The 24,832-nt window shown below is 44.7% G+C and overlaps 1 protein-coding gene and 1 long non-coding RNA gene across 9 annotated transcripts in view; one reads left to right on the forward strand and one right to left on the reverse strand.

The window, feature by feature from the left end:
* Positions 1 to 988: 988 nt before the first annotated feature.
* The window catches only part of LOC112836105 (serine peptidase inhibitor Kazal type 2), a 137,205-nt gene continuing 113,361 nt past the window's right edge, over positions 989 to 24,832 (reverse strand). For 3 of the 8 annotated variants that reach the window (XM_025887224.2, XM_073891733.1, XM_073891734.1), the window contains exons 2-3: positions 9,033 to 9,189; positions 1,695 to 2,480 (exon numbers count right to left, since the gene is read on the reverse strand). In XM_025887224.2, the coding sequence (XP_025743009.1) occupies positions 2,403 to 2,480; positions 9,033 to 9,176 (222 nt within the window). In that variant the 5' untranslated portion in view covers positions 9,177 to 9,189 and the 3' untranslated portion in view covers positions 1,695 to 2,402. Of the gene's footprint in view, positions 2,481 to 9,032; positions 9,190 to 9,648; positions 9,909 to 10,090; positions 10,189 to 24,832 lie in introns of those variants that run through there. The other 5 variants (XM_073891730.1, XM_073891729.1, XM_025887223.2 and 2 more) reach the window with 4 other exon arrangements.
* LOC141372607 (uncharacterized) overlaps positions 10,461 to 24,832 on the forward strand; it is a 19,403-nt gene continuing 5,031 nt past the window's right edge. Inside the window, exon 1 of the long non-coding RNA XR_012377924.1 lies at positions 10,461 to 10,835. This is a non-coding gene — a long non-coding RNA (uncharacterized lncRNA). The remainder of the gene's footprint in view (positions 10,836 to 24,832) is intronic.

Consider the following 24,832-nt stretch of genomic DNA (forward strand, 5'->3'; position numbering starts at 1 on the left):
CATTGTAGGTCAGAGTTCAGAACTGTAGACCAGTGATGGGGTGCCTGGATGGCTCAGTCAGTTAAGCGTCGGACTCTTGATCTCAACTCACGTCTTGATCTCAGGGTCCTGAGTTCAAGCCCCACATTGGGCTCCATGCTGGGTTCCATGTTGGGCTCCATGTTGGGCTCCATGTTGGGCTCCACATGGGTGTGGAGACCACTTAAAAAAAAAAAGTGTAGACAGTGTCATTCCAGGCTGGGTTGACAGACACTGCTAGTGGCCTTTCTAATACCCATCCTCCCCCCCCTTTTTTTAAAATTTTACTTATTTGAGAGAGAGTGCCAGAGAGAGAGCATGAGTGGGGCATGGGGGGTGGGGGAGGGACAGAGGGAGAGGGAGAAGCAGACTCCCCACTGAGTGGGGAGCCCAACGTGGGGCTCGATCCCAGGACCCCGGGATCATGACCTGAGCCAAAGGCAGACACTTAAGCAACTGAGCCATCCAGGTGCTCCTCTCCCCTTCTTTCTTACCAACAGAACCCTGATTTTGCTCAAGACAGCAATATGCCCAATTAAAAATGTTCATTTTCCTAGGCTCCCTTGCAGTTAGGAATAGTCATGGGACTCAGTTCTGGCCAATGAGATGTAGGTGACAGTTGCCAGGTGAGGGACTCCAGGAAACTTTTTTTAAAGGTCAGAGACTTTGCTGGCATTTTCCCCTACCCCCCCTTTTTTTTTTTGCTTGAAATGTAGACTCAATGGCCAATCATCCACCTTGTATCCATGAACACAAAAGCTACAAGTTAAAGATAGCAAAGTAGAAGACAGAATGACCATAGGTCCTTGACAACATTCGAGAGACACTTACCTGCTGATGTCTCAAGTAAAAACAGTCAATTAGTCAATTAAAGAAACAAAAAGCCTATTTGGTTAATCCATTATGATCAAGTTATTGTCCCATGCAGCGAAACACAATTTTTAAGGAAAGATTTATTTATTTATTGGGGGGGGGGGCACAAGGGGTAGAGGGAGAATCATCCAGCAGACTTCCCCCCTGAGTGCAGAGCCTGACTTGGGCTCCAACTCTGACCTGTGAGACCATGACCTGAGCCAAAACCCAGAGTCAGATGCTTAACTGACCGAGCCACCCAGCCACCCCAAACGCAGTTTGGCTCTTAACTAATAAGACCATTAAGACATTTAATGTGCTATAATAGGGGGCACCTGGGTGGCTCAGTCGGTTAAGCATCTGCCTTCGGCTCAGGTCATGATCCCAGGGTCCTGGGATCGAGCCCCACATCGGGCTCCCTGCTCAGCGGGAAGCCTGCTTCTCCCTCTCCCACTCCCCCTGCTTGTGTTCCCTCTCACGCTGTGTCTCTCTCTGTCAAATAAATAAATAAAATCTTTAAAAAAAAAATAATGTGCTATAATAGAAGATGGATGCAAACTGCCTGTCGGGTAAGACAACAATGCTGCTCACACTTCCGTATATAACACTTGGGGACCTTGTTTAAAATGCAGATTCTTATTCAGTCGGTCTGGATTGGATTCTGAGATTCTGCCTTTCTCAGATGGCAGTCCAGGACCACATTTTGAGTAGCAAGGATTTGAAAAATGACAGCTCTTTTGTCAGTCTGCTCCTATGTTGGAGCTATTCTGTTTTTCTTTGGTACATATATTATTCAGTTAAAAATCTGCACAGGGCCCAGTGCATTTTCAACAAAAAAGGTTTTTATTTAGCATATCATTTCAGAGACAAAAAGCAGTTCATTTTGTTTGGTAAAATAAATTTAACAAATACATTTAAATAAGGTAAATTGAAGACTTTTGTGGATCTTTTTCTTAGTTACTTGGTTTTCTGCCAGTTGGAGTTTCTGTCTCCCAGCCTAACTGGGTTCTTTCCAAGTGAATGCAGCTAATAATCCAAGGAACTGCTTTATGAAATCGAACTCAAATATACCTCTGTGTTCTCCCTCAATCTCAGTGTATTACTGCAACATAAGGAAAACAACTTAGGGAAGTAGAGTCAGAAGGAAATGCTTCCCCCTCATGTTATCTTTTCAACAGAGGCCTTGGCCACTCTGAAATGGATGGTAAAAATAAACTGGTACTGGGAGGTGATGATCAAAAGCAAACTTAGATGATTTTCACACCATCTATTATCAAGACCCAAAAGGAAAGGCAAGCCCCAAGACTTCCCAGCCAAGCCACTGCTTTATACAGAAGCTACATATAGCTTCCTAGGGTTACTTTCTTTTCTGGTTATGTACATTAAAAAAAATACAACATTGTGTTAAATAGCAGGACAGCTAACAATTAAACACACAGCACTACACTGAAAAACCAAAAAGCTTGGTTAAGCCGAGGAGAGAAATGGTGGATGGTCTTCATGGAGGGAAGCTGCCAGCGTCCACCATCTCCTCAGTCTGTCACGGATCTGCACTCTGAGGGTAGGCCTTCTGACTGCCGCCACTGAGCCAGACGCTGCTTAAACCATTTCTGGAGGAGGGAAATGTGCAAAATTACCTGTCACATACTGGCAAACTGGAACATCCCTTCCTTTTCTAAAAGGTAGCCCCTATGGCCCAACCAGAAAGGAATGTGTCCACGGGGATGGTTTTTCTCACTGCGACACTTACCTTCCCTGCCCCGGGACCTTTGCACATGTTATTTCCGATGCTTAGCATGTTCTGTCTTCATTCTTTATCTGATGATCTCCTTCTCATGCTCAGGTCTCAGCTTAAACAGAACTTTCTCAATGAAGTCTTCCCTAGACACTTTGTGAGAACATAAAGTAGGTTCTCCAGCCAACTCATTATTCTCTATTTTAATACTTTGTTACCTTCACAGAACTTTTACTATCTGTAATTACTATGTTTATTCACTTGCTTTTAGTCTACACATCTTTCTAGAATGTAAGATCCATGAAAGCAGAGACTCTATTCATCTTATCATCACTGATTGCATCCTTTGCCCCTCGCACAAGGGATAACATAGATTAATCAGTGTTTGTTGAATGAATGAAAGAAATTGAAGCATCTCCTTGATGCCCCCAGATAAATCTCTATGGCTACTATGTCTCACCAATGTGTGCTGATCTCATCAAGGGCCTTGGTCATTGGTAGTGCTTAGTAAGTATTTGTTAAGTAAAATGGATGGAAAACTGAGCCTGGACAAGCTCCAGGCACTCTTTCTTGGGGATCTATGGGGCAGGCTCGCCCAAACTCTCCTGCTGCAGGGCTGCTGAGCAGTGAGAGAAGAAACAGTGGGCCTTCCAGCTTACTCAGAATCTTCTAGCTCTGTATGCCCCGAATAGTCACATCCCACAAAAGAGACCATGGATTTAGGGAAGGCCCCAGATGGGATGCTTCTAGACATCGTACCTTGTGAGGGCTAAAACACTTTTCTATGTTGTGGGGCTGTCTTTACTATGCCACGAGGGGTGGGGGATTCTGCACACAGGAGACAAGGAGACCCATGCTGGTGAAGAGGCTGGGGTGTGGATCAGGTTGGCCAGGAGGAAACTGGGGATTTTAAAAAACAATGTTGAAGAGGGACTAGTGAGGAAACAGAAGAGGCAGGCACTGATCCTCATGGGAGAAGATGAGTCAGAGGGCCCTGTGGGAAGTCAGACCTCAGGCTTTATTCTCCTGTGTTTCCCAGCCTTTCACACATCATGGCAAACATTGGGAATGATGATATTTTCATGTCACACTGGGACAAACAGGCAAGTTGCTTGGGTAGGTGACCACCGGGGACTCTGCAGGCCTGGGCCCTGCCAGTAGGAAGCTCTATGGCGATAGCTGGCTATAGGAACTTGAAGAAACCCCTTAAATTTCAGCACCAGTCAGCTCAACTGTACCTGAAGAGGAAAGCTTAGGGGGTCTTTACTGTCCCTTCTGGGGTTTTTATAATTCACCTATTCCAGAGCTAAGCACATGATGGGGGCAGAAAAGAAGCAGAAAGAACACAGCTATGGGATGGACCCCAGACCTGGGATGTGCTGATGGAGATGGTTAGAAACATCCAGAGGGCTCTGACTTAGTATGGCCAGCTGCAGATTCAACCTGGGGACAAAGAGGGTAGACTCTAGGGTCCTCCTGGGGAAGGTCTCCTTTCTGCAGAGATCTAGGGATATGATAGGCAGTGCAGCCTAAGCCCAAGATCAGAAGAAAGGGTGAGAACCACAGGGAAGGAGTGCTTCTAGGGATCGAGGTCTGTAGAGCCAGAAGGGAGTGGGGCCAAAGGGCCATTTAGGGCTCTGCACCAATGCCAAGCTGGCTGAAGAGCATGGGACCATACTTAGAACTCGCCGTAACTGTAACAGAGTTTCCACATTGAAATGCCTTATGTGGCTGTCAAGGTCAGTTGTCTTGTACTGTGAGGTGGCAACAGACAAGTAACCTAAAGCCAAGGGCAGCAGACTACCTGTTTGGGGCAGTGGCTCTCCAGGTGCCATATTCTACTCCTGGAAATCACTAGCCCTAAGGAGAAGAGAGCTCATGCTAACTTCGGTGGCTTTAACCAAAGTTCCACTGCTAAAGGTAGGTGCGTTTTCTTCTGTAATCCGCGTGTGTCTCGGTAACTCTGGAGTCTGGTGTGAGAGCAGCGTGGTTCCAGTTTCACTAATGAGGTAGCTCCAAGGGGGTTTTGAGACTACAAGGTCTGATTCAATAGGACTTCCAGTTACTAGAGCTGAATACATGGCAAAGTTTTAAAGACTGACTAATTAAAACTTGGAGGAGGAAAGTCTCATTTTCTACCAGGATTCATTTAAGACAAAATGCTTAAGCTGGCCTCATTCAGAAGAGCCACCCATATCTTTATACTAGTAATGAATATTAATGTACAGTTACCAAAAATAACTTCAGCGAGGACCACATTTGTGAACTGGAGAGTTGGTGTCCAAATGCCTAACACGGTGAGCCCTAGTGCTGGGGGGTGGGGCGAGATTCAAGAAAAACAGAACGATTTTCTAAAGATACATATTTTAAGTCAAGTATGTATATATAACATTTTGGCAAACCAAGTGCTGTCCAACAAAAACCATTAAACACCTTGCTTGCTTCTTTTCCCCTCCAGAGCTGAATCTTACCACATCTCACTCACATCAATACGAATTTTCCACCTGGCTTTGTTCTCTTCCTTGTTCCTGTCATCCCCCGAGAAAGACATTCATCCCTCACTGGCTTATAAATGAATGCCCTCATTACCTCACCCCATTGATGGAGATTTATTTACTCCGAGTGAACGGATGATAATTAGACACTGTGATGGGGAGGGCTGGAGGCAAAATAACATTGTTCTTGTCCTTTTCGCTAGTAGCTAACATTTCATTCTTTTCAGGGGGAGACCTTTAGAGGTCTTTATTCCACTGATAAAATGTCCAACAACTAAAACCACGGAGTTCTGGGAATAGTCCCAGGGCATTAAGAAGAGATAAAGATACTGGGAACCAACACTGGCTACACACGGCTTGAGTTTGTGATTCTAGAAAATGCCAGATCTGCCCGACCTCCCCAGGGATTGATAAAAGACCTTTCCCAGCCCCTTTTAACACTGACTTCAAAATAATAAAAGACACAGAGGTTGGGATTCTGTAAGGGTTATCTAATGCAAATGTAGGAGATAGCTTATTACTGTCATGAGAAAAAAAAAAAAACAACTCATTCTAGGATCCCAGCAAATGCAACTTAGAAAGTTCTTAACATTAAAGCTCCGTTCCCCTCACTCCTGGTTCCTACAGGTGTCCCCCCAATAGCAGAGAACACTGTCCTACTGTGGGACAGTCATGAAGAGGTCATCAAAGCCCCCAGAGAATGTTTCAAACTTCCAGTCCCTCCTGCCCCTGCCAAAGTATCAGCAGTGTGAATCAGCTCTTGTTCATTAGCTCAAAGGAGCATCTCGTGCTTATTTTTTTCTACTAAAGTATTACTTGTTCTAGGACAAAGAAGAATATCACTCCAATCCTGGAGGTGGGTGGTGTTAGGGGTGAGGGATCAGGCATAAGAAATAAATATTATTTCGGCTTTGGAGATCTCTCCCTGTGAAAAAGGGGCAACACAGATAGAGACTAGAAACAGGGGATATGCTGATACCAGGCACAGCTTATATGCAGGTCCAGCAGACCCTGGCCTTCATGGAGTTATTTGAAGACTCCCTGCAAAGCCTGCTATAAATTAAAATAATTTTATTTATGCCTGAAAGTTCAACATTGGGCATTAGATCTCCAGGAGACACTTGTTTAAAAATGTTTTTATTGTTATGTTAATCACCATACACTACATCATTAGTTTTTGATGTAGTGTTCCATGATTCATTGTTTGTGGAAGACACTTTTAAAAATATAAATGTTATTTGAGGGGGCACCTGGGTGGCTCAGTCGAGTAAGCATCCAACTCTTGATCTCAGTTCAGGTCATGATCTCAGGGTGGTGAGATCAAGTCCCATGTTGGGCTCCTCGCTGGGCATGGAGCCTGCTTAAGATTCTCTCCCTTTCCCTGTTCTTCTGCCCCTCCCCCTCTCTAAAATAGATATATGTTGCTTGAGAAGATTAAAGAAGAAACCATTCTTACCAAGCTGTGCACATGGGGGTGGGGTGAGCTGGAAAAGAGTTTGGGTGGAAAGGATGGGAAGTTGGAAAATGGGACCCAACCAAGTAAGGAGTGACACCCTGAGGCAGCCTCTTCCCCTGAACTTGCTAAACCTGGCCTCCCTCTGAGCTCTGGGGTCTCTGACGCTTCCCTGCAGGTCTACACAGGAAGGCAGAGGGGCAAGCAGAACTGTGGCAGCCTCAGAGAGGAAGAAGGTGTTGGCCCCATGGCAGGAAAAGGAAGCCAGGGGCCCTGCTCTGAGACTGACTCACCCCTACACCCACTCATTTCAGGGTTGCATCTATCATTTGTTCACCTGAGGACAGTGGCAGAAGGGCAATGGGGAGAGCCTGCCAGGGGGAGGGGGGGCAGGTGAACCTGCTGTCAGAAGTCTGAATTGGTGGACCTCAATCACAAAAAGAATCAGGCGCCCTTTCTTCCTGCCCCTCACCTGATTTCACTCCAGTGCTTTAATAGAAGGTGAATCTCAAGAAAAGACTGAACGTAGCTGGGATGCCTGTCCTGTAATACATATTTTTTTTCTGGGAAAAAGTACAACAGAAATGGAATGTTCAATCGTCCCCTCCATCCCCTAGTTGTTCCCATTCTTTCTCTCTATGAAGACACCAAGGTAGTGAGAGGAGTCCGGATTGTGATGCAGACTGCCAAGGTTCACATCCTCGCTGTTACTTCCTAGTTGTGGCCTTGGGCCAGTTATTCAACCTTTCTGGGCCTTGGTTCTCTTATCTGTCCAACTGGGCTAATGCTACCTACCGCCCGGCCCTGTTGTGACAGACAAATGATTTACTACTTGGAGGGTTCCCTACACAATACATGGCAAGTATCAGACATCACAGAGGGCAACATAATTATTCTGCCTCACAGGTAAGGGTGATTTACCGTGGGAAAAGCAGAGGCTGAGAGGAGCTTAGACCCCTAGCTGGTACTGTGCCCACAGTAAACCCACAGCCTTTTTAAATGACAAGTTATTATTATCTCTCTGATCACTCCTCTTTTCTAAATATAGTGTGGGATTTTAAGTGAGAAAGCTTCAGCAAGCTGCCTCCTCAGGGAGTTCCAAGAAACGTGAACTGCTGGACTTGGGTTACATTAAATCACCTTCCATTAAGTTCTGGTTCTGGTTAGTCTGACAGCTGTTCCCTTTGCTAAAAACAGATATGCTTGACTTTCTATTTGACCTAGGAATGAGAGGATTTTCTATGGGCAAATTCTCCAAAGTGCATCTGGCTTAATTAGTACAAATCATTTTAGGCTTGGGGTCCAGGGTCTTGGTTCTAGGATATCCTGGAGCACCCATTACAAGCTCTTAAGCCTCAGCTGAGTAGGGTTCAAGGTGAGGAGAGGTCAAAGTGCCTGATGCTCTGGTCTATAAAATGGGAAAAATAAGAACATGTCTGCTTTAGAGCTGAGACTAGAGGAGTGGAAGCGCTTTGGGCTCCCGTGGGAGAGATGCCAGGGCAGTTCCAAATGGTATTATCATGCATAACTGTCTTTCAACGACCAAGGGGAAATAGAAGTCAGAGTAAACTCTGGATAGGGTTTGTTTGTTTGTTTGAAGTCAGGTGAAGGAGCCAACATTGCACCTGGAGGTTAATAATCATGGGCAGTGTTGCATTCTCTACCCTAAACAATATTTGGAATAACATAGCTTTTAAAAATAGATAAATCAATCAGCGCACTTAAGGGGACATCTGCTTCCACTCCCCTCAGTTGTGATGTCAGATGATTTCCTTCTTGGAAAACTCCAGAAAAAAGACTACATCTTAGAGCCCGGGAATTTTTTAAAATGTGAAATCTCCCTGGCTATCTGCAGCTAAGGCGAAGCTGCAGCGTGATACGGTGGGAAGAGCAAGCTATCAAGGAGCAAGCTACACTCTTGCCATCCTGACAACTCTCTCCCTCTTGGCCTCAGGCTCCTTGTTTGCCAAACCGAGGACTGAATTTATAACTGATCGCTAAAGTCCCTTCCAGCCCTGACACTCTCACTCGAGAAAAGATTTGAGAGCGGGAGGCTCAGAGAGCGCACAAGGCACCTCTTCCGAAGGTTTCGCTCACAGCCCAGGGGAGAAATTGAGCGGGGGGGGGGGGGGGGGGGGGAAGGGGGCGGAGGGGCGAGAGGGGACCAGGGACGCAGCTCCGGAGCCGGAGGGAAAATAGAGCGCTTCTCCCGGCCCACGGGGAGAGCAGCTTAGCGCGGAGAAGGGTGATCGTGAGGGTTCTGAATGGTTCCTGGGGGAGGCCGCGGGCTGCGGCTGGAGGGACAGACGGGGGTCGCGGAGGGGGGACGCTGGGAGGCGGCTGTGGGAGCGCCGCGGCGTCCGGGCTCCCGGGGTGCGGGCAGAAGCGATGGAAGATTGCGGGAGGGCGAGCGGGACTCCGCGAGCTGGAGACGTCCCCGGCGGGCAGGGGTCGGGGTGGGGTGGCGTGCCGGGCTCACCTGGGTCTCCTCCTCCGACAGGCCGGCCTCGGCCGCGATGAGGCACAGCGTGGTGGGGTCCGGGTGCTTGTTGACCTTGTTGAAGTTGTACTCCAGGATCTCCACCTGGTCCTCGGTGGGGCCGCTCGCGCTCTCCGCCGACATGGTCTTGGCGCGGCTGCGGGAAAGAAAGCAGCGGCGGCGGTGAGCGCGGCGGCAGGCAGGGAGGGACGGAGATCCGGGGCGCGGCCGGCCGGGCACCTCCGTGCGCGGGGCCGTCCCTCCCGCGGGCGCACGGTCGCGTGAGTCCCCGGCGGCTGCAGGCGGCCGCGGGCGCCTTCCCGGGCTCCCGGCCGAGCGCTCCCGAGGGTCTCACGGCTGAGCCGCGCGTCTTCGGGCCTCCGGGCCTGCCCGGGGCCGGTTCTCTCGGCAACTTCCCCCCACCCCCGGGCCCGGGCCCGGGGCGGCGGCGGGAGGAAGATGACGCGCCGCGCCCTCCTGGCCCCGAGGCTCTAAGGAAGGAGTGCAGGAAGCGCGGCGGCGATTTTGGAAAATCGCCTTCAAAGCTTCCCCCCACACCCGGGAGAGGGAGCTGTCCTGGGACAGTCCCGATAGGTCGCGGGGGTGGGGGACACACCTCACCGGTCCGTGCGTCGTTCTGCCTCTAAAGTGGTGTATAGCCAAGGAGGGCAGTACACCCCACCCCCACTTCAAAGCAATGACCCCAAGGACGGAAGTTACTTCTTAAAGTTGGGGAACAGCAGCGGCACTTTTTATCTCTCCCTCTTACAGAGGTGGAGATAGCGTCCACCGAGCTGTCGGATACTCCTGGAGTTGCTAAAACCGGGAACCGAGCATCAGGAGAAGGGTCCACCGGAGGGCTTGTGCGAGTCACTCTGCAATCTGCAAGCTCCTCTGCCATCCCTCCCGCCCCGCCACCCCCATTTTTCCGAAGCCCAGAATCCACAGCCTCCAGTCAGCGCGGCTCGTCGCCGCCCTGCGTTGTCTGAACATCGTTGCGTAGCTACGGCAGAGAGCCCACTTCACTACCAGCTTCAAGGTCTCTTGTATTTCCTTACTTCAGAACCGAACATCGCTCTAGCAGATTTTGGGCAACATGACTTCCTGCTTCATCCTCTCCATATCTAAAAAGCCTCGGAACTGGGCCAAAAAAAAAAAAAAAGTCTGGGGCGCCTGGGTGGCTCAGTCGTTAAGCGGCTGCCTTCGGCTCAGGTCATGATCCCAGAATCCTGGGATCGAGTCCCGCATCGGGCTCCCTGCTCCGCGGGAAGCCTGCTTCTCCCTCTCCCACTCCCCCTGCTTGTGTTCCCTCTCTCGCTGTCTCTGTCAAATCAATAAAATCTAAAAAAAACAAAAACAAAACAAAAACAGATGTGCATCCCTCCTCCAATTTAAGATGTATTGAGGTATCCCAAGTTACAGTCTTGAAGATCTTGGCGGAGGGTTTGGCATAGACAGGTCAGGACTCGACTTTGCCGACAGGAAAAGAGAAGCACAAGTGTGGGAATCAGGTTGGTTTGTTGTTGAAACAAACAATTGCAAAATCATCCAGTACAATCCTGAGTAGGTTTTGATGTGGTTTGTGCCTGGGGAGGAGCCACACTCTGCCCATGAGCCTGCATAACGTCTCTGATGCTGTTACGACCTTCTCTACTGTGACCTGCCTCCTGTGCTCCCTAACAAATGTCTTTACCTCTCTGAGTCACTTGAAGAGGCTTGCAGGGAGGCCAAGAAGCCATTCTACTGTGAGGGAGTCTTGGGCTCAAGGCACTTGTCAGGTCATCAGGAAATCTCTGTTTTTAGGTGAGTTATATGCCCCTTCCCCCATTTAAAAATCTGTACCAGTGATTCCTATCGCGGTGCTCACAAGATCAAGTCAGGTCAGAAATGCCTCCTCTCCTCTTGACACCTCTCTCCCCTTTTCTTTGACCCAGAAGTTCAGAGCCGGAAAGAACCTTGGAGATTAACGTTTTCAGTCCTCTCCTGGAACAGCCCAGGAGAATGAGGCACAGGAAGACTTACTATCCCAGCGTTGCCCAGTTAATGACCAGCACCCTAGAAGGGAAAGCCTTAGCTTTGGTTTCAGTCCTGTGCTCAGCAGGACCCTTCTCAGCAGGCCTTTCTGTCTTTAGTTTGGCAGAAAAGATCAGGAGGGCAACAGTTTATAAAGGCAGGGGCTTTTGAATGAGCACTGATTGTCCTCATAGGATACGAACTCTAGCCAAAGCTGCCCCCTGGAACCACCCACCACTGCTCATTTTGCCTGAAAGAATATGGGAGAGGGGACACTACTACCGCTGATTTTATTTCTTGGAAAGTTTCCATCTAATTCCATGGACACAGTTATGCTGCCTCTTTTCAGTGAAAATTTTTGCTTTGTAGAATTCTCAGTCCTTCAGAAATATTAACCAAGTGTGTAGATTTCTAAACTGGACTCAGATTCAAGGACTGTTCTGCATGTACTTCTTTATCTCTTTTTGTTACATACTTACTATTACATAACTCAAGGGCTACTACTGTCCTTACATTTAATCAGGTGCGTTTTCTCTTCTATTTGTGTGGCTTCCTGTTACAGGACTTTGAGGTTTCACGGGTAGCTTCCGGTTGCCTTTAAAGTCCTCCTTGGGTTAGTTGGCTGACGGCCACTGGACTCATTTGGCTGCTAAGGAGACTTGTGGGAGGTCCATTCGAAAGTACCTACTTCTCCAAGGTACACCAAACAAACAAGCTTGATTTCTAGACATGAGGATGAAAGATCTGACCTCTAGAGTGAGAACTATCTGTTGTTTCTTCACAAAACTCAGTTTCTGTTCTTTCAGCCCTCTTTGGTTGACAAGTGTTTACAGCTGTTGCTTCATTTCTTCTCTCCTTCGCTCTCTTTTCAAGGAAATTTAAAAACCAAATCACCCTGGTAACCTTGGCCTTATAAAGCTTCTCAACCCTTTCCAGTAAGGAAACTGTTGAAAGCCTCTCTGAAGGTAATCTAAACACTTTTAGATGAAAAGAACTAAAAATATTTTAAAGCTCCTTAAACTTTAATCTCAACGCAAGTTCTGTTGTTCCTGCGGTTATATTCATAACTTACGGAACATTCAAAGAGTAATTTGTCCTGTGGTTGTGTTTTCTTTTGTGGTTGGGGGAAGACAATGCATAAACCTTTTCAAGAGGTTAAATGAAAACAGCTGTCTTTTTCCTAAATTAAACCCAACACCTGGTTAGGCAGTTTTACCCTTGTCCCCTAGCCCTAGAGTTATTTTAAAGGTATTTCCCTGAATGAACTAGCTCATAGAGAGTGCTACAAACTAGTAACCTGCAGAGATTGCTATGAGCTCACATTTACTATCTTCTCCCTCTCCCAGGCATCTGACCTCTAGTATCAAACCAAATGGTTATCGGTGGTAGATACTCCTTATCAACAGTCCCATGGTGAGGGTGCCTGGGTGGCTCAGTTGTTAAGCGTCTGCCTTCCGCTCAGGTCATAATCCCAGGGTCCTGGGATCGAGCCCCGCATTCAGGCTCCCTGCTCGGCGGGAAGCCTGCTTCTCCCTCTCCCCCTGCTTGTGTTCCTGCTCTCGCTGTCTCTGTCAAATAAATAAATAAATACAATCTTTAAAAAACAAAACAAAACAAAAACAGTCCCATGGTGAGCTGGCCAAAAGAGAAAAAAGCAGTGGAATCATTTTTTAGGGCCATCTCCCAATTTTCTTTAGCCCAAATTTCCTTCATGTTCATTCCGGACTTCCACGAAGCAATGGGCTCTTGAAGCATTGTATTTTCTTAAGTGAGGACAATACTGTGCTTCCTTATCCCCAAGAGAAGTGGAGGCTCTTCATTCATCACTTACTGAACTACTCTGGACAGGGTGCAGGGGGCATCACCCAAGCTGTCAGTGTGTCTCAGAATTGACAAATAGGGGGCGCCTGGATGGCTCAGTGGGTTGAACGTCTGACTCTTGATTTCCCCTCCGGTCATGATCTTAGGATCCTGGGATCTGGCTCCACACTCAGCGCAGAGTCTGCTTGGGATTCTCTCTCTCCCTTTCCCTCTGCCTCTGCCCCACCCTCTCTCTTTCTCTCTCTCAAAAAAAAAATGAATAAATCTTGGGGCGCCTGCGTGGCTCAGTTGGTTAAGCGACTGCCTTCGGCTCAGGTCATGATCCTGGAGTCCTGGGATCGAGTCCCGCATCAGGCTCCCTGCTCAGCGAGGAACCTGCTTCTCCCTCTGGCCCTCCCCCTCTCATGTCCTCTCTCTCTCTCATTCTCACTCTCTCAAAATACATAAATAAATCTTTAAAAAAAATGAATAAATCTTAAAAAAAATTAACAACCAGGAGTGGAATATTGATCTGCCTCTCTAGGCTAACAGGAGGTCTGCTTTCAAAAGAGAGCTTTGTTCGTATGTGTTTTTTATTTGTGTGTTTGGTTTTTGTTTTTTTGTTTGATTAATGTCCTTAAGCTTAGAGCAGTAGCTCTCACGCCTGGCTGGGCCTCAGAATCACCTGTAGAAATGTCCAGGCCCCCCACAGTCCCCCTGAATCAGAATCCACTTTAGGAATCCAGTGGGGAAGGGATATAAAAAGTATCTCAGCTCTTACAAGATTTTGTAATTTAATCATTAAAATCAATGATAAATGTTTAGAACTTCTTATACTTTATACCTGTAAAAATGCATTAAAATATCTTCTACCTCTGATGCTGTATATCCTCTCAACGTTGAGGAGGCTTTAAAGGAATAAAGGTGTTTTTTTTTTTTTAAAGATTTTATTTATTTACTTGAGAGAGAGAGATTGGGGGCAGGGGCAGAGGGAGAGGGAGAATCCCAAGCATACTCCTTGCTGAGCACGGAGCCTGATGCCGGGCTCAATCCCACAACCCTGAGATCATGACCTGAGCCAAAACCAAGTCAGATGCTTAACCAACTGAGCCACCCAGGCGCACTTAAAGGAATAAAGTTTTTAAAATATACAAATACGCACCAGAAAAAAAAAATCCATTTAGACACCATGTTATTAATCTTTTTGTATGTATAGTCACGAATGGGGAAATTGCCTTTAAAATTATGAATTATTGGGGCACCTAGGTGGCTCAGTCGGTTAAGTATCTGACTTTGGCTCAGGTTGTGATCTCAGGGTCCTGGGATCAAGCCCCACCTTGGGCTCCATGCTCAGCGGGGAGTCTGCTTGTCCCTCTGTCTCTCCCTCTGCCCCTTCCCCTGCTTGTGCTCTCTCTGTCTCTCTCACGCAAATAAATAAAAGCTTAATAAAATTATGAATTATTAAGAGAAATTTCCCTCTGCTTTCAAAAATTTAGAAATAATATAAAACCCTTTAAAAATCTTTCAGAAAAATGTATTTTTTAAATGTTTTATTTATTTATTTGACAGAGAGAGACACAGTGAGAGAGGGAACACAAGCAGGGGGAGTGGGAGAGGGAGAAGCAGGCTTCCCGCCAAGCAGGGAGCCCGATGCGGGGCTCGATCCCAGGACCCTGGGATCATGACCTGAGCTGAAGGCAGACGCTTAACGATTGAGCCACCCAGGTGCCCCAGAAAAATGTATTTTTATATTTAAATCAGAGTTTAAGAAAGCAGGTCATCAAAAGAAAAATTCCATTTCTTTGTACAAATACCTGTAATTGATTTAGAAGCCAAAAATTATAGTGGAAAATATTTGGCAAACTTGACAAATGATTGTCCTTCTCTTATTTCTTAAAGTTTCCAGTGAGAGAACTGCTAAAATTTAAGCTATCATTTATATGGGCAACTTGTATAATAGAACTTAAAACTGAACATTAGACTATGAATACACCATATACACATAGTATCATTACTGTCTTCAGGGAAAGAGAATTCCAAATAGAAATAGAAAAATATATTTTTAAATGCTATTATCAATTCTAGCTTTACATATTTAAAAAACTAGAGAAAAATACAACAAAATGCTAACAGTGATTATATCTAAATTAGGGGACTACAGATGACGTAAAACTTTTTCTTTATATTTTTTTCTGGTTTTCTCCATTTTCTATAATGAGCATTTATTATTTTGAAATTAGGAAGTCTATTTTTTCTTAAAAAGATATCCCTGATCAGACCAATGATCCATCTTGCCCAGAATTTCATCTGATTATTGGGACCAAATTACATTTTCAGGGAAAGCATGGAAGTTATTTTCCATCAAGTCCACCTAGAAGATTAGGGAAGTACGCACTTTCATTTTTTTTCTTTTTAAAGATTTTATTTATTTATTTGACAGAGACACAGGGAGAGAGGAAACAGGGAGTGAGAGCGGGAGTGGGGGAGGGAGAAGCAGGCCTCCTGCTGAGCAGGGACCCCGATGTGGGGCTCGATCCCAGGACCCTGGGATCATGACCTGAGCCGAAGGCAGACACTTAACAAATGAGCCACCCAGGCACCCCACGCACTTTCATTTTCAAAGATCATTAGGTATTAAAAGGATATTTGTAATATACATGTAAGTTATGAAGAATAAATTAACACTAGTGAACCCCACCCAGTTTAAAAATTAAATCATTACCAAGACTATGGAAGCTACTTGTATTTCTTTCCCAATCCCACCCTTACGGCTTATTTGCTCCCAGAAGAAATCAAGATTCTGACTTTCGTATTAATCATTCCTTTGATTTTTAAATTAGTTCTATCACATATGTATGGATCCCTAAAAGAACATTATTTTAGCTTTGTATATTTTTGAATTGTGTAAAAGTAGTATTATATGTAATTATTCTGTAAATTGCTTTTTTTCTATCAACATGTTTCCAAGATTCAACCATATTTCTGCATATACAGAAGTTCATTCATATTCAGTGCTGTTTCCATTTTGTGAATATACTATAATTTATTTATGTCTTTTCCTGCTGGTGGATATTTGGATTGTTTTCAGTTTTTTGCTATTATGAACATTGCCTCTTGGAACATTTTTTTTTTAAAGATTTTATTTATTTGAGAGAGAGAGAGCATAAACAGGGGCAGAAGGAGAGGGAGAAGCAGGGTTCCTGCTGAGCAGAGAGCCTGCCACGGGGCTCGATCCCAGGACCCTGGGATCATGACCTGAGCCAAAGACAGATGGTTAACCGACTGAGCCACCCAGGTGTCCTGGAACATTTTGCTTTCTGAAGTGCATCTAGGAGGGTTTCTCTAGGGTATACACGAGTGGAACAGGTCATAAGATATGTGGCGCTTTTTTTTTTTTAAGATTTATTTATTTTATAGAGAGAGTGTGTGTGAGTGGGAAAAGGGGCAGAGGGAGAGAATCTCAAGCAGAATCCCTGCTGAGCAGGAAGCCCTACTTGGGGCTCGATCTCAAACCCTGAGATCATGACCTGAGCCAAAAATCAAGAGTCAGCTGCTTAACCGACTGAGTCACCCAGGTGCCCCAAGATACGTGGCTTTTAACTTTACAACATAATATCAACTTCTTTTCCAAAGTTATTGAACAAAACTATACTCTACAAACAATGTATATCATTTCCTTTGCCCCACATCCTCATCAATACTGTCAAACTTTTTAATTTTTGCCAAAATTGTTATGTATTCTTTTCATTCATGAGTAATACCTAAACCTCTTTCAGCTATTTATGTAGTCAGCTTGCGTAAGTTTTTGGGGCTAAAAAATTCCATATGTTTACTATTTATTGTATGAAAGTATTTCCTGTTTCAGCCCAGCAGGAGATTTGAGGTATTTTTTGAGAGTTTAGGGTCTGTCTCTAGGCTAGCTTGTTCTTTCCATGGGTCACCAAAAACAATACAAAAGATGTATGGAAAACCAATTTTAGTAGATCTTTTGTCTGTCTGATGCTAAAAATGTTCCTATTTTCCCTTTTACAGAGTTCCTGGAAGTTAGGACTTGATTCTGCACTCAAAAAAAAAAAAGTTAAAAAAAATAACATGTTAACCATATCAATTTCCTACCCTCTCATCCCCACCCCTGCAAAGTGAATATCAAAGTCTCTGAATGAAAACAACAGGTATGGATTTAAAATGACTGAGTAAACGAAGAAGAAAGGATGTAGGGATAGACAGGAAGTGTAAAAGAGACTATTCGGTTGTGGGTTTAAAACGGTATAAACATGTAAAACCAAATAATGTGCTCAAGTGTTTGCACATGAGCACGGGGTGCTGAACTCCAGTTCAGAAGCAGGTTGCTATTGGTTCTTTTTTTTTTTAATTTTTTATTGTTATGTTAATCACCATATATTACATCATTTGTTTTGGTGTAGTGTTCCATGATCCACTGTTTGTTCATAACACCCAGTGCTCCATGCAGAATGTGCCCTCTTTAATACCCATCACCAGGCCAACCCATCCCCCCACCCCCCTCCCCTCTGGAACCCTCAGTTTGTTTTTCAGAGTCCATCATCTCTCCTGGTTCGTCTCCCCCTCTGACTTACTCCCCTTCATTCTTCCTCTCCTGCTATCTTCTTCTTTTTCTTTTTTCTTAAAATATGTTGCGTTATTTGTTTCAGAAGTACAGATCTGTGATTCAACAGTCTTGCACAATTCACAGCGCTCACCATAGCACATACCCTCCCCAATGTCTATCACCCAGCCACCCCATCCCTCCCACCCCCCACCACTCCAGTAACACTCAGTTTGTTCCTGAGATTAAGATTTCCTCATATCAGGTTGCTATTGGTTCTTTGGGTCTCTCACAATCCTCTCAAAGTAATCAGAATGGAATTGGTCCTGTTTTACGGTTGAGAAAGGTTTACTAACTTGTCTGTAGCATCAGAGGAAGACTCAGAATCCTACCTTTTATTCTGGCATTAGCAGTAAGGGCAGTTTGTGGTATCTTGAGCAACAAGATTGATTTATACCTTTAAATTATATTGTCCTCAGGGCACCTGGGTGGCTCAGCCGGTTAAGCATCTGACTCGATTTGGGCTCAGGTCATGATCTCAGGGTCATGAGATCAAGCCCTGCATCAGGCTCCAAGCTCAGCATGGAGTCTGCTTGTCCCTCTCCCTCTGCTTTTCCCCCCACTTGCTTGGGCTTGTTCATTCTCTCTCTCAAATAAATAAAATCTTTAACAAATATATATTCTCCTGAGGCTCTACTGATGTCAGAGATTCTAAGATATCACTGGATCACCAGTTTGGATTGTTGAGCTCTAATTGGAGTTGTCCATTATTTTAGTGAAGGGCTGGCACTGGTGGCAGCCAGTCTTTCCCCGTGTGGGGCATGCATTGCTGACCTCTCCAGCCTCATTCCCTTAGCTGCTTCTGCAGTCTTCTTGCAGACCTCCCCATGTCTCCTGGAAAAGCCTGGTATCTGCTTGACACTAAGGTCACAGGGATAATGGACTTGCCCCTCTAAAGTTTTGTTCTGACTCCATTGTTCGAGGTACTGATAAATTGGGGAGATTTGTTCAAGTTTGTCCAGTAAGATCTGAGCTCTTAATTTTGGACTCAATGTAATAGCTTCAGGTGCATGCAGAACCCCTGCCAACTCACACAACGACAAGCACCTGTCCTCCCATAACATGCTGCACTTGACTCAATGAGGTGGGAAGACTGAGAGGCCAACTTGTCCTTGAATACGTGCCAGCTCAGCCGGCTGCCAGTGCCCACGCCATCCCAAGGACCTCTTGTGCCCCCGGGGTTTTGTCAGGCACAGGTGTCATCAGGTTTGGTTTTCGAGGCTTCAGCCCTGCTCTGGGATGGCATCTCTCTTGGTCGTTGGAAATCCAAGGCTTAAAAATATGAAGTGCTGCCTTCTTTTACGTTCTGCATATCTGATGTGCACTGTTAGGTGTGCTGTGTGGAGTTGCTAATTCAGCGCACTGCTTCCCAGGCATTCCTCTTTCAATTTGCTTTCGTCTTGCCTTAGAAGCCCCTCTATTCCAGGAAACCCAGCAGAATTAAAAGCAAAATGAGATTTGAGTTAATATAGTCCTGAGTACAAACAATTAGATGTCCCAGGTACTGATTATTCAAGACATCACTTTGGGGGCACCTGGGTGGTTCAGTTGGTTAAGTGTCTGCCTTCAACTCGGATCATGATCTCAGGGTCCTGGGACTGAGCCCCACATCAGGCTTCCTGCTCGGCAGGGAGGTTGCTTGTCCCTCTCCCTGCCTCTTCCCCTGCTTGTGCTCTCTCTCTCTCTCTCTCTCAGTCAAATAAATATAATAAAATCTTTTTTTAAAGATCTTACTTATTCATTTAAGACATAGAGATACAGACAGAGAAAGAGAGAGAGAGCATGAGCAGAGGAAGAAGCAGAGGGAGAGGGAGAAGCAGGCTACCCGCTGAGCCAGGAGCCCGATGTGGGGCTCGACCCCAGGACCCTGGGATCATGACCTGAGCCAAAGGCAGACACTTAACCATCTGAGCCACTCAGGTGCCCCGAAATATAATAAAATCTTTTTAAAAATTTAAAAAAACAACAACAGAAAACATCACTTTGCCAAGCCTCCATTTCTCTCAATGGGAAGAAGGGATACAATACACACCTTCACCTAGCTCACAGCTTTGTGGTAAAGTTCATATGATATTATTGTAGGGAAGTATTTCTAAACTGTAAAGTGCTTGCTAACAGAAGATATTATTGTTCTTTTTTTTTTTTAAATCTTTTTTTTAAGATTTTATTTATTTATTTGACAGAGAGAGAATGAGAGATAGAGAGCACGAGAGAGAAGAGGGTCAGAGGGAGAAGCAGACTCCCCGCTGAGCAGGGAGCCCGATGTGGGACTCGATCCCGGGACTCCAGGATCATGACCTGAGCCGAAGGCAGTCGCTTAACCAACTGAGCCACCCAGGCGCCCCGATATTATTGTTCTTTCAATGACTGTGAGCTAGGCATTCAAGTGGGGCGTCTCCTGGGTGGCAAACTGGTAAGAACAGTTTATAGTTTCAGTCTTTCTGGGCTGCAATTTATTTAAAAAAATTTTTTTTCTGGAATGGTAAAGTATGAGGGTTTAAATCAGAACCTTTTTTAAAAAAATCAAATGCTGCCTGTATTGCTTTGTCATAAAATGTATCCCTGGATGGAATTTCTCAAAACTAATGAGGTAGGGATGGGTGGGGGTGAGGATGTCCTATCTTTAGCATGTTTTCTCATTAGCACTTCTACACTGTGTGTTGATTTGAATTTAGTTGTTGGTATTTTTTTTCTCATTTCTTACTGACACTTCTCAATTTATCCTTGCATCTATTAATGAGGAAACATTAATAGGGCAGAAGATGAGTAGTGAGGAGTTAAAAATAAGCAGGAACAGATACTCTATGAGTTGGTGAGTAGATTTTTCCAGGTAGTCTTGGCCTATGAGAATAATAACCAAATTGAAATTGTTTTAAAATAATTTGTTCCCCGGCCTGTCTTCCCTACTAAGTGATATGCTCTTCTGTGGGGGATAGGTCTTATACATTTGTATCTCACCAGCATTCATTAGGAGCATCTGGCACTGAATAGGTGCTCATAACTAATGTACTGAACTGAAATTAACCAATAGCATCTGGCATGACTTGATTTAGGACATAAGTTGGAAAGACATTGTTTTCAACAACCAGGACTGACCAAGTTCAAAACCAAAACATTACATTGGAAAAAATAACTTTCCAGCCTTCTAATATGTTTTAGTCCCCACTGTCTGAAACAGCACAGAGCTGATTCCTATTTTTGAATTGCATACAGAAATCTCATCCCTGTTAGCACAATAACATATTTATTGAGCAATTACTCTGTGCCTGGCCCAGTTCTTCGTCTTAGATGAGTTAGCTCATGTAACCATCAGAGGAAGCAGCATTATGGGACAGGCACTCTTCTTGACTCCATTTTACACACATAGTAACTGATGCAAATGGAAACCTATATACCTTTCCCCAGGAGATGTATATAACTTTCCCCAAACACAGACCTAGTGAGTGGTAGAGCAGGGATTCAAACCCAGAAAGTCTAGCTTCTGCATCCATGTTCTTAGCCACTACACTAGATTTCCTCTTCGCATGAAGTAGCCATGTAGACCAAGAGCCTTGAAGGGTGGTTGTGGAAAGAGGAGAAGTAAAGTCAGGTGGTGCCTCCTGGGACAAAAGGAAGGCAATGTCCTGCGTCTGTGCCGGCTCCCCTGTGGGGCGGAGCCAGTCTGGCAGCAATGTCTCCCTCCCTGTAGCATGTTTCAAAACAGAAACATGGTGACCAGGCATGGCTCTGACCCAGCGAAATGGATCAGCTAGTGATTTCAGTGAATACTACCAACACCATCAGCCGGGCTGGCTTTCTTTTCCCCACATCCTCTTCTTTAATTGGTACAAACATAATTGAATGATGACATTATGTGAATAATATAGTGGACAAATGAGAAAAGGTGTCAGCATCTGACAGAATGGAACAGAAAGGTTGGCTTCAACCAGATCAGCTGGATCTTAGTGATTATGGCTGCTACTTACTCCCTAGATTTACAGAGTTTTGTCGAATTGATTAAGGAATCTCCTGAGACAGGTGTTGAACCAGGTCCCTCAGTGGTCTAGACTTTCTACGGCTACTTACAGAAAATAGCAAGATATGAAAAGGGAGGGGGCACTGTCTGGGAAGGACTTCCAGGAGTGAATTAATCATTAATTAACCCTGGACATAAAATTCTTGGTATACTGGCTGAGTTCTTTTCATTGGTAGCCCAACTCATGCTCGAAGTCAAAACTTTGTATGTAGAAACATGGGGGAAATGATTAAAGACAATAATAAAACCTTGGGTTTCTTTGTGCTCTGAAATAAGTGGAGGATTTAGTCAACCTCCTTAGAAATAAATGGGCAAATGAAAGAAGGCAACCCCACTTCCATAATCTCCTCATGGGAGATCGGCCTATTGTTCAGGTTGCTTTTCCAAAAAGCTGTCTCTATAATGATTGTTACGAATTCAGAAAAAGTTTTCTCTAGACAGAACATTATACATTGTAGATAGAACACTAAGCTAACCCACAGGAGGGAGTGTATCTAAACTGCTATGTATTTGTTACAGAACAAAAAGAAGTAGAAAATCATCCTGTTGAAGTATCCTAGGGAAATTTAATAAGCTATCATTTCACTTTGAAGGCAAATGCTTAAGGAACAGCAGTTTTAATTAAGCCTTGGCTCAGGGAAATGAGGTTCTGGTGCAGATATTGAAGGGGCTTCAGGAAACTTGGAGGAGGCTAAAGGTTTAAAGCCCAAGTCTAATGTATCCCAAGAGTCAGGAACAGTCCCTGAAACATTGTGGGATGTGCAGTGAATATATATTGGATGCAGGGTTGATTGAACTTCATTTTCACTTCAAAAAGTAGGACTTTGCCATATCGTATAAAGGCATAATCATTAGAACTGTATTCGGGTCAGAGATGAAATAAAGAGGGGGAAGGAGGGAGAAGGGTAATGCTGAGAAGCACTGATGTGAGAAGCAAGTTGTCTGAGACGTAATTAATGAACGATAAAGAAAAAGCCAGAGATTACTGGGCACAGTCCTCACCTCCTCATTCTTCTACCCAAGGGCCAAGGAAGAAGGGGATAGGGAAGGTTTGGGGCCTTGCATTTCCTGGGCCAGCCACCAAGAGGCACTGTCAGGCCAGAACAGTTCAGTTGTTGGCCAGAGCTCTTTGCAGGTGGGAGGAGAAAGAGAAGCAGAAATAAAATTATTTTGAGTGTACAGCATTAGTTACAGAGGGAGTGTTGTGTATCTTTATTGGATTATATGGAAGGGACATATTTTAAATCCTCATTCATGAATGAAAATATCAAACTGGTATGGGATATTAGAAAGAGCACTGGGAAAAGAGTCAGACCTGCATTTCAGTTTTAGCTCCTCTACTTAATAGTCACAGGACCTTGGCTGAGGTGTTTAGTTTTTTGTTTGTTTGTTTGTTTGTTTGTTTTAACTTATTTGAAACTGAGTTTTCTTCTCTATAAAATGTGGCTAAAAACTTCCTTCCTTGCCTACTTCAATTGTGATCCAGTGAGATTTTGCTCAGGAAATAACTTAGAAAACTATAAAATGACATTCACATTTCCAGGAGTGTAATAATTTATTCATCCAGAAAAGTGAAGATGTTGGGCCAGATGACCTCTGAGATCAATTCTCCTCTAAAATTCTAACGCTCAGCTTGGCCTGGGTTTAAATGATCATGCTATTCCTCGACAACAGCTTACTAATGTCACTGGCCTGAGAAAGGGAAACACAGTGGCCTATTCCAGCCTATGTCCCTGGTTTGCTGAACATTTTGTTCCTAGCTTCTACTTCAAAGGACCCCTGAAGCGCCCATGAAACATTTTGAACCACGGTGCTTTTTACTTTCAGCCTGTCTGTTAAATTAACGTGACCAAATAATTTGCCATCTATCCTGGAACATCTATGTGTAAACGGTGTGCTATGATTAATTACACCAAGACAACAGCATACATCAGAAGCATCCCAGGCAAACCTGGATATCTGGTCCCCTTATTATAGGTAAAACATTCAATTTCTCACTTACATGTGGGATAGTAAAAATATTCCTGTTGAATTTAGGTATCCGTACTGCTGTTACAGATTAGCAAGACACAGTTCTGTTAGAATCTTGGAGGACAGAAACTCATACTCCTAACCTTGGTAGTGAACAGGAGGCTGCTTTTTGCTCTTAAGAAATCATATAGTTGCAGCTTTGTGGTTACAGATCAGAGAATACGCTATAGCTTCAAATTTCCTGACCTTTCATTTTTTATTCCACTTTGAATAGGTGGGATAGAAATTTGTCTGATGGGGTGAATATGCTTGGGTCTCTGCCTGCTTTGGGTATTGTTAGTATGGTTGTGCTAATGCTTAGTAACTGTGAATATTCATTACATCTCAAACAGAGTTTGGTCCTATGATCAAATATAAACAAAGGAACAAAAACGGCTTGTCCTAGAGATTTCCACGGGCACAGCCATGTGCTCAGGGCCTTTCAAACCAGATAATCCAGGAGGGGTGAGACTTGTGAAGTAAACTGAATTATCAAATCTCTTTGACAATGTCTCACGCCCTAATACACCAAGAAATCAGACAAGCCGATTTCTGCTATGGGGGAAAAATCGCAATATTTTCTAAAGAAAGCCATTGAACACAGAGAAATTTGCACTACTAAAGCTAGAAGCAAATAACATAAAGACCAACTTTCTAAATAGTTTATGGAGAGGAAAAATGGCACAAGTCAAAATGGCAGGTTATAAATACCCTTTTTTATTTTTTAAATTTTTAAAAAAGATTTTATTTATTTATTTGAGAGAGAGAGAGATAGTGAAAGAGAGCACAAGCAGAGAGGAAAGGGAGAAGCAAGCTCCCTGCCGACGTGGGGCTCGATCCCAGGAGTCTGGGATCATGACCTGAGCCGAAGGCAGACGCTTAACCGACTGAGCCACCCAGGCGCCCCTTTATTTATTTATTTGTCAGAGAGAGAGCACAAGCAGGGGGAGCAGGCGGTGGAGGGAGAAGCAGGCTCCCTGCTGAGCAAGGAGCCGGATTCGGGATTCCATCCCAGGAGCCTGGGATCATGACCTGAGCTGAAGGCAGACGCTTAACCCACTGAGCCACCGAGGTGCCCCAATATCCTTTTTTAAAAAGAGATTTATTCATTTATTTTAGAGAGAGAAGGGTAGGGGGGAGGGGCAGAGGAAGAGGGAGAGAGAATCTCCAGCTGATTGAGGAGCACAACTCCAGGCTTAATCCCAGGACCCTGAGATCATGACCTGAGCCAAAATCAAGAGTCAGGTGCTTAACCGACTGAGCCACCCAGGCACCCCTATAAATATCCTATGTTTTTTTTTTTTTTAAAGTTTTCAGTTACTTTCTTTTTTTTTTTTT

Source organism: Callorhinus ursinus, unplaced genomic scaffold, assembly GCF_003265705.2.
Source record: "Callorhinus ursinus isolate GAN/ISIS: 27379988/994484 unplaced genomic scaffold, GSC_fseal_2.0 scaffold4, whole genome shotgun sequence".
Classification (NCBI taxonomy): Eukaryota; Metazoa; Chordata; class Mammalia; order Carnivora; family Otariidae; genus Callorhinus; species Callorhinus ursinus.